The 10,083-nt window shown below is 44.1% G+C and overlaps 1 protein-coding gene across 1 annotated transcript; it reads right to left on the reverse strand.

Annotated features, from left to right (window-relative positions):
- Positions 1 to 7,808: 7,808 nt before the first annotated feature.
- On the reverse strand, positions 7,809 to 9,053 carry LOC127786797 (uncharacterized). The gene is made up of 2 exons (XM_052314459.1): positions 8,455 to 9,053; positions 7,809 to 8,382 (listed from the first exon to the last, which is right to left on the reverse strand). Exons 1-2 carry the CDS (start codon positions 9,051 to 9,053, stop codon positions 7,809 to 7,811), a joined length of 1,173 nt encoding a protein of 390 aa, XP_052170419.1.
- Positions 9,054 to 10,083: the final 1,030 nt, after the last annotated feature.

A 10,083-nucleotide genomic window follows, 5' to 3' on the forward strand; every position in this document is an offset into this window, starting at 1 on the left:
AATTAATAATCCAATATTTACTCGATAAAGACGATTCTATCCCAATGCCCTCACCGGGCTGTTGTTTCATCTTGAAACCACTGAAGGGTTGTTCGTTACGCAAAACCGGAGCCCCCCTAAGGTTCCGTTAATTTTTCGGGAGTCTCCTATGACGATTCGGTTTTACAGTCTAAATAGTAGCTGTATTTTAGCTGTACCAAAAACTGTTCCTGATCCGATTTCTTTCGATACCGTAAATCCCAACTCGATACGCTCGTCGAGACTATATAATTTTCTTTAGACAATTTCACTCCGAGGCATTCCCTGTAGTTGATTTAGTACCTGAAATTGCTATAAAATCTATTTTTCGGTATTCTAAACTTATTAAAATTACATGACAGCCTTATCTATACATGGGGTATTACATGTTGACTGCGAGGATTATGAGGTATCAAATTAATTTATCTCATACTCAAAAATTTTAAATGCTAATGAATTGCGATGTCAAAAATTAATGGTAAAGTTTGAAGAGTTATATATTTTTCTTACATGTCTAATGTTTTGTGATATGTAAGATATATGGGGTTTAATTAATGTTAAATTTAAATTAAAAATTTAATTTTAATTATTAAAAAATTATAATTAAATAATAAAATAGGGCCGGTTAGGGGTTCAGGTGGGTAAGTGTTTTAAAAATAAATTATTAATAAATTTTAAATAAAATTTTAATTTTATATTTAGTATTAATTATAAATTTTTATCTTATTAATATTAATAATGTAGTTTAATAATTTTAGTAGGATTAAATAAAATTATTTATCCCAATGGGGGTTTTAAATGTATAATCTTAATAAAATTAGATAATAATATATAATTTTAATTAAATTAATAATAATAATCACAATTAGGGTTTTAAATGTGGTGTGGCCGGGGCTTTGGTTCACAGGGGTTTGGTTAATTGTAAATTTGGAATAAAATTTAAATTTGTAAAATAATTTATATTAAGTTATTAATATTACTATAAATTTGGTTGTTAAATAATTTTTTTAGGGCCAAATCAATATTTTCTTAATTAATTTTGATATTTTGACTTTAATTTTAATTAAAATAATTATTCACAAAAAAAAAATTGTCTATTAGTTTTGTTCTTAAGAATATAGCCTAATTTTCTAACTTTATTTTTTTTAAATCTCTTATAAGAAATTAAAATAATTTAATTTTTTAATTTTATTAATTATATATTATAAATTTAAAATATTAAATATATGTTTTTTAATTTTTTAATAATAATGAGTGGATTTCAAGATTTAAGCAGGGTTTAACTTTAGGTTTAATGAAAACTAATCTTAACAAAATTATACAATAATACATAATTGAAATAAATAAAAACTTGTGGTCTAGTGTAGTTTAATTGTAAAAAATGATTAGTTTAATGATAAATAATATGTTTAAATATAACAGTTGAATGTCCGATAATATAGTTGTCGACTTAGTTATTTATTTGATACAATTTTAAAATTATTACTACAAATATAATGTTATTATTTGGTAAAACTTTTGTTATTTGGTAAAAAATTTAAAGTAGTGTATGTCTGAAGGTGCAATTATAATTTACGTACTAAAGGTGGTTTTGTGAATTTTTAGAATAGTTTTTTTCATCATACATATTATTTAATTTAAAATAAAAATTCCGGCGCATTGTAAATGGATTGATAATAGGTGTAACCCAGGAAAGGGGCGGAATTACTAGAGAATTTTATGAGGGTGTCGATTAGTTCATTCAATTTGCCAAGAAAGTTTTATAAGATTAGAAGGAAAGTTAAAGTGCCATTGTATGAAATGCGAGTGTCTAAGGTTTAAATCAGTCAATTAGGTGAAAAGAGATATTTGTAAACATGGATTCATGAAATGTTATTATTATTGGACGCATCATGGCGAAGAAGTGTCCGTTGTGCCTCATTCGGTTGTTGAAAATGAATATTATAGAGAAAACAATTTTAGAGATCAGTTTAATTCCTATGAACAGATGGTAATGGATGCAGCTGGGCCATCAAATGCGCCTTATATAATACAAGAGACTGGTACTGAAAGTGGTTATCAGACTTACTGTAAGCACCCCCGCTCGGATATCCCAACCACCCGGTCTATCCGAACGAGTGCGCTCACAGAAGGGAAGAGGAACAGACAAAAGACAGAAATGCCCTGGCATGCATAAATAAGAAATTTAACAGCGGAAGCAAAACGGTAAACATGCATGCCCACAAGCACCCCGCTGATACAGCGGTCATGAAGTATATAAAAATACATACAGACCCTGTGCCAACAATAGGAGGTACAAATGACGACCTGGCACAGTCAAAAATAAAAGACAACGACTCTAGCAAAACATCAGAGATGACAGAGGCAGCTAACTGTACACCTTACCAACGCGGCCGGCTGCTAAGTGGAACGATCCTCGCCCTTGGCCTTTGCTTTACTCTTACCTGGAATGATGGAAAGTAAGGTGAGTCGCAAGACTCAGCAAGTTTATATGAAAAGGAAGGCTATAACATGAATCGAAGAAGAGATCAACCCAAATACAAACCCACATGTACACACAAGCCATGTGACGCAACCAAACAATAGCATCGCGTAATAAAAACACATACCGGTCCTTGGGGCCCACATAAGACACCTGGCACCCAAGTCCCATACCAACCTGCCGCTGCCCTGAAAGGCAACATATATCTCCATAAGCCTGTGCGCACTGTCCCGGGTCGGTACTCCCGTCACCTGTATCCCTGCCGGTACTCCCGACAGCCGAGCCAAAGGCTCCCTCGGAACGGTACTCCAGTCCGAGAACTAAATAATACCAGTATCCATGCAATGCACATAAAATGCAATGGCGTATTGAGCATCAACATGATACAAGGCGCCCATACATCTAGGCATCAGGCCATGCTCCGCCCACATAGTAAGTCACACGCAATGCATATGCCCGTGCTGGATGTATCCTAGTCAAGCTAAAATGCCCGTGACCAAGCATAACCAAGTCATGTTAATCCCAACATGCAGCCTGTACCCATGTGCACATCAAAACATGCAACGAGAATAAAATATAAGCAAGTATGCTATAATCACATAATGGCTAAGCTAGTCAGCAGTGCTTGGCACCGGTCAACGATCAGTGGGTAGGAGAGACTCGCCGGCGGCCTAAGGTAGACCGTACGATAGTCACTCCGTCACCGAACCGCCGCTCCTAGCCCCCACTGCACAACCGCTCCAGCCAGAAAATAACCAAAAATCCAATTAATACCCGAACCGCTAAGAACCTAGCCCCGGGTGAGTACGACATCATTCCCAACAGGCAGGGGGGTGGCACAAACCCCCGTAGGCAACCAACGAATAAAATCCACGAGATCCATTTAATAAATTAAATCTTAAACTAATCGTTTAAAAACTTCATAATTAATTAATAGCCAAAACAAATGAAGGGAGACCCAATAAATCGCCAACGAAAGAAACGACGAGATAAGTAAGAAGAACTTGCCTTATCAGAGATATCCTTAGGCTCGTTGGGTCCAAAAGCAGTAAAAATTATACAAACTGCAATATCCCAATTATTTGCCAAAATTAATAAAATTGGACGCAAAATGAAATTCTGACCGTACAGAATATTAATTACTAGCTGCTCTACATACCTGGATAATTAAATCTGGAATTAAACGCAATTTAATCCGAATTTTTCAGCCCCAAAATCTCACAAATTTCTCCCGTGCGCGCGCTGGTTTTTCTCTGAAATTGCTACTGTTTCTATGATCAAAATCACGCCCGAAATCGGGTTTAAATGCGGCCAAAACTAAGCGGAGGAGACGCGGCCACGTGGCAGCGCGCAGGCCAGCCACTGGGAGGCCACCGCCTCACCGAAACGACGTCGTTTCGGACGTCCAGTGGCTGATTAAAATCAGCCAAAAATCCCCCCCCGCACGCAGCCCCCGCGACTCGAAGCCGCGTCCACCGCCTAGCAGCCTCGCGCGCGACCGCTCGCGCCCGCATGTGTCTTCAACCTATATGTGACTTATATTATATTTAAGGTGATTTTGAGCCCTTTTCTGCAACACACGCCAGCACCCGAAACTTTCCATTAATTGCACTAACGCCCACTTAATTAATTACATTAACTCCCGAAATTTCTGAAAATCCCATTATTGAATTTCTTTTAATTTTCCTATAATTCCAGAAATTCCTAAAACAAATTAATTAATTATTTTAATTTCTTATTTCCTTAAAATCACATAAGTAAATTTTAGTAAATCACAACAAATTATTTTAATATTTCTTTTAATTTAAATTACCCCAAAATTAAATTAAATTGGCATTTACGGGGCGTTACAAATCCTCCCCCCCTTAAAAGAATTTCGTCCCCGAAATTCGTACCTGGCTAGGCAAACAACTGAGGATGAAGTCGCCTCATGTCCTCCTCTAGCTCCCAAGTAGCCTCCTCAGGGGTATGCCGCTGCCACTGGACCTTTACATAGGGAATCGTGCGGCTACGGAGCACTTTTTCTTTCCGATCCACGATGCTGGTAGGCAACTCGATGTACGACGCGTCCTCTTGCACCACAAGCGGATGATAATCAATGACATACCCGGGATCTGCCACGTACTTGCGGAGCATAGAAACATGAAAGACATCATGTACATGGGCTAACTGAGGGGGTAAAGCTAATCGGTATGCCAACGATCCGACTCGCTCCAATATCTCGAACGGTCCCACATAGCGAGGACTCAACTTGCCAGATACTCCGAAGCGTCGAACACCCCTCATCGGCATAACTCGAAGGAAAACATGATCACCCACATCAAACTCCAAATCTCGGCGTCGTATATTAGCATAACTCTTCTGACGATCCTGAGCTGCCTTCATCCTAGCCCGAATCAACTGGATCTTTTCTGTCGTCTGCTCCACCAACTCCGGTCCAAGTAACGCTCGCTCCCCAGTCTCGGTCCAGCAAAGCGGTGACCTACACGGCCGCCCATATAATGCCTCAAATGGTGCCATCCCAATGCTGGCCTGGAAGCTATTATTGTAAGCAAACTCCACCAACGACAAATGGTCATCCCAGCTCCCATGAAAGTCCAGTACACAGGCACGGAGCATATCCTCCAAAGTCCGAATGGTCCGCTCCGACTGCCCGTCAGTCTGAGGATGGAAGGCTGTACTGAAAGTCAGCTGGGTCCCCATAGCACTCTGCAACGCCTCCCAAAATCGTGAGGTAAACCGAGGATCCCTGTCTGACACAATACTAGCTAGGACTCCGTGCAGTCTCACCACCTCATCAATGTATAGATTGGCCAGTCGATGAATAGGATAGGTCTTCTTGACAGGTAAGAAGTGCGCTGATTTAGTCAACCGATCAATAATTACCCATATCGAGTTGTACCCCCGGCTGGATCGTGGCAATCCTGAGACAAAATCCATAGCTATGCGTTCCCACTTCCACTCCGGCACAGATAAAGGTCGTAACAATCCTGCGGGCCTTTGGTGCTCAGCCTTAACCTGCTGGCACACTAAACATCGCGATACAAATTCTGATACGCTCCTCTTCATGCCGCAAGCCCTAATACATCTTCGTCGCTCCAGGATGGATAGTATAGGGAGAACGATGAGCTTCCTCTAGGATCCTCTGCCTGATATCACCGTCACTCGGCACACAAATCCGCCCACTGAATAATAGCAAACCATCATCCCTCTGGCTGTACCCCAATGGGCCAAATCTGTCCATATCAGCCATAATCTCACCAAGCTCCACATCCTGTCGCTGTCGATCGCGAATCTGACCCTCTAGATCTGAATGGATACTCATGGCAGCACAATAGAGTGTAGGATTGTCTGGTGCCACAGAGATAGTAAGATCGCTCATCTGCTCCAGTAAGAACCACTCCTGCACCATCATAGCTGCAACTGATGCTCTACGGCGACTCAGTGCATCTGCTACCACATTGGCTTTACCTGGGTGATAGAGGATCTCGCAATCATAGTCCTTAAGCAGCTCCAACCAACGACGTTGTCTCATATTAAGTTCCTTCTGAGAAAATAAATACTTGAGACTCTTGTGATCTGTATATATCTGGACTCTCTCACCATAAAGATAATGCCTCCAAATCTTCAAGGCAAACACGACAGCCGCCAACTCCAGATCATGTGTGGGATAATTCTCTTCGTGCCTCTTCAACTGTCTGGATGCATAAGCATTCACCCGGCCGTCCTGCATCAAAACACATCCCAACCCTGCATACGAGGCATCACTATATACAGTAAATAACTCACCACACCAGGGTATCGTCAGTACTGGCGCTGAAGTCAAACGCCGCTTCAACTCCTGGAAAGACCTCTCACAAGACTCGTCTCAAATAAATCTGACGCCTTTCCTTGTCAACTTCGTCAGGGGCGATGCAAGCCGTGCAAAACCTTCTATGAATCGTCGATAGTACCCGGCAAGGCCAAGAAAACTCCGTATCTCTGTCACTGTCATTGGTCTCGGCCAATCCATCACGGCTTTAGTCTTCTCTGGGTCTACTGAGATACCCTCTCCTGAGACCACATGTCCTAAGAATACCACTCGGGTCTTCCAAAACTCACATTTCGAAAACTTGGCATATAACTGCTCCTCTCTGAGCTTCTGCAGAACCACGCTCAGATGCGCCTCGTGTGTCTCAGGGCTCGGTGAGTAAATTAGGATGTCGTCAATGAAAACTATGACAAAAGAATCCAAATATTCCTTGAATACCCTATTCATCAGATCCATAAATACTGCAGGTGCATTGGTCAGCCCAAATGGCATGACCACAAATTCATAATGGCCGTAACGCGTGCGAAATGCGGTCTTTGCAATATCCTCATCTCTGACTTGCACCTGATGATAACCTGACCGCAAATCTATCTTGGAAAACATCGATGCACCACGCAACTGATCCAGTAAATCATCCACACGGGGTAGGGGGTACTTATTCTTGATTGTTACCTGATTAAGCTGTCGGTAATCTATACAAAGTTGCATAGACCCGTCCTTCTTGCGCACAAATAATACTGGGGCCCCCCATGGCGATGTGCTCGGCCGAATAAAACCTTTCTCCAAAAGATCTTGCAATTGCACCTTGAGTTCTTTCAGTTCATTGGCGGCCATACGGTAAGGAGTCTTGGAAATAGGCTGCGTACCTGACATCAGATCGACTGCAAAATCAATCTCTCGGTGCGGTGGTAGTCCCGGCAACTCATCTGGGAACACATCTGGAAAGTCTCGCACCACAGGATAGGCAGCCAACTCCTTCTTCTCCCCCGCTATCACGGTCACGAACGCAAAGTAGGCTTCACACCCACGTCAAATAAGTCTCTCGGCGTGCATAACCGATATCATCGGCGTAGTCACCACTGGCTTCACACCCCGGTATGTAACAACTGGTCTCCCCGGATGCTCAAATGAAATTACCTTCCGACGACAATCAACCCAAGCATAGTGCCGAGAGAGCCAATCCATACCCAACAGTAAGTCAAAATCCTGGATCGCCAAAACAACAAGATCTCCCACAAATACCTGGTCGTAAATCCCTATCTCGCAATCCCTGACCATCTCACTCCCCAACAACACCGTCCCTCCCAGTGTCGAAATAGATAAATCATATGGTAAGGGGTTACACGGGATTGGGATCTTATGCAACAAATGGGGTGCTATGAAAGAGTGGGTGGAACCTGTATCAAATAGGGCACGTGCGTCATGGCCATAGAGAGTAAGTATACCTTGCACTATATCACTGCTCTCAGCTGCCTCGGCCGCTGACACTGCAAATGCTTATCCCTGTATCTGAACTCTCTCTGTAGTTCCTGGGCGCTGTGCTGCTGGAAGAGGTAATGGTGCTCCTGCACCCTGCGTCCTAGGTGCAGACTGTCTCTGAACTGGTCTGGGCCCCACACCTCCAGTCCGTGGCCCTCCACTCTGTGCTGGCTGGGTGCACCTGTTCGCTCGGTGGCCCCTCTGTCCATAGCGAAAACAAATAATCTCCTGCCCTGTGGCCGGTGTAGCTGGTGGGGCAGATGTAGTCGGTCTAGGCGCCTGTGGACAGTCTCTCTTCAAATGCCCTGGCTGACCACAGCGATAACATACATCCCGACGTACCTCCCGACACTGCCCCTGGTGTCTCTGCCCGCACTGTCGGCATTGTGGAAACCCCGAACTCTGGCTGCCTGTATCCCACTTCCTCTTCTTACTGCTGCTCCCTGCACCCTTCAAGACTAACTGCTCTGCTCGGGCCTCCAATCGATCCCTCTCCACCGCGTGGGCTCGCTGAACAGTCGTAGGGAAGTCAGGGGCCTCAATACCAGCCATGGCATGACGGATCTCTGGTCGTAACCCCCTCTGAAACTTGCTAACTCGACGCGACTCAGGGGTCACTAACTCAGGAGCATAACGAGATAATGCCACGAACTCAGTCTCATACTGTGTAACTGTCTTACTGCCCTGCTGTAACTCAATAAACTCAAACACCTTCTGCTCTCTGATCCAAGCCGGTACATAGGTCTCATTGAACGCCTCGACGAACTGTGCCCATGACGGACCTCCATCGCCATATCTCTGTCTGGTGGTCTCCCACCACCGCTCGGCGTCACCTCGTAACAAGAAAGTCCCCAGCCGAACTCTGTTGGCCTCTGCACAGTCTATGGATCTCAAATGCTTTTCCACCGCTAGTAACCAATCCTCAGCCACCGTCGCATCAGCGCCTCCACTAAACTCTGGTGGTCGCAAGGCCATAAAATCTCTAAGCACTGTAGCACCTGAACCGTCCCCTGCTCCCGACGTACCTGAATGCGACGCCTGGGCCGTAGCGGTCCTATCATCATGTCTGCGCTCCTGTCGCAACTGAGATGCTGCCAGTACATCTATAGCTCGTAAAATACCAGCTAATGTCTCCTGCATATCTGGTGGCCCTGGCTGTCTCTGCTCTCCCGCACCTGTAGCCTGAACCTCCGAAGTAGGGACAAGGTGTCCTCTACCTCGTGCTGGCGGTCTACCACGACCTCGCCCACGTCGTGTGTCCATGATACCTATACAACCAGAATTAATTAGAACGCATTTCGTAATAACAGACACGTCCTAACACTCTAACTCTACCTAACAGCCTTGGTGTACAGTTACTTGTCCCCCAAATTGACTTAATGACGCTCTGATACCAACATTGTAAGCACCCCCGCTCGGATATCCCAACCACCCGGTCTATCCGAACGAGTGCGCTCACAGAAGGGAAGAGGAACAGACAAAAGATAGAAATGCCCTGGCATGCATAAATAAGAAATTTAACAGCGGAAGCAAAACGGTAAACATGCATGCCCATAAGCACCCCGCTGATACAGCGGTCATGAAGTATATAAAAATACATACAGACCCTGTGCCAACAATAGGAGGTACAAATGACGACCTGGCACAGTCAAAAATAAAAGACAACGACTCTAGCAGAACATCAGAGATGACGGAGGCAGCTAACTGTACACCTTACCAACGCGGCCGGCTGCTAAGTGGAACGATCCTCGCCCTCGGCCTTTGCTTTACCCTTACCTGGAATGATGGAAAGCAAGGTGAGTCGCAAGACTCAGCAAGTTTATATGAAAAGGAAGGCTATAACATGAATCGAAGAAGAGATCACCCCAAATACAAACCCACATGTACACACAAGCCATGTGACGCAACCAAACAATAGCACCGCGTAATAAAAACACATACCGGTCCTTGAGGCCCACATAAGACACCTGGCACCCAAGTCCCATACCAACCTGCCGCTGCCCTGAAAGGCAACATATATCTCCATAAGCCTGTGCGCACTGTCCCGGGTCGGTACTCCCGTCACCCGTATCCCTGCCGGTACTCCCGACAGCCGAGCCAAAGGCTCCCTCGGAACGGTACTCCCGTCCGAGAACTAAATAATACCAGTATCCATGCAATGCACATAAAATGCAATGGCGTATTGAGCATCAACATGATACAAGGCGCCCATACATCCAGGCATCAGGCCATGCTCCGCCTACATAGTAAGTCACACGCAATGCATATGCTCGTGCTGGATGTATCCTAGTCA

This window comes from Diospyros lotus, chromosome 12 (genome assembly GCF_014633365.1).
Source record: "Diospyros lotus cultivar Yz01 chromosome 12, ASM1463336v1, whole genome shotgun sequence".
NCBI lineage: Eukaryota > Viridiplantae > Streptophyta > Magnoliopsida > Ericales > Ebenaceae > Diospyros > Diospyros lotus.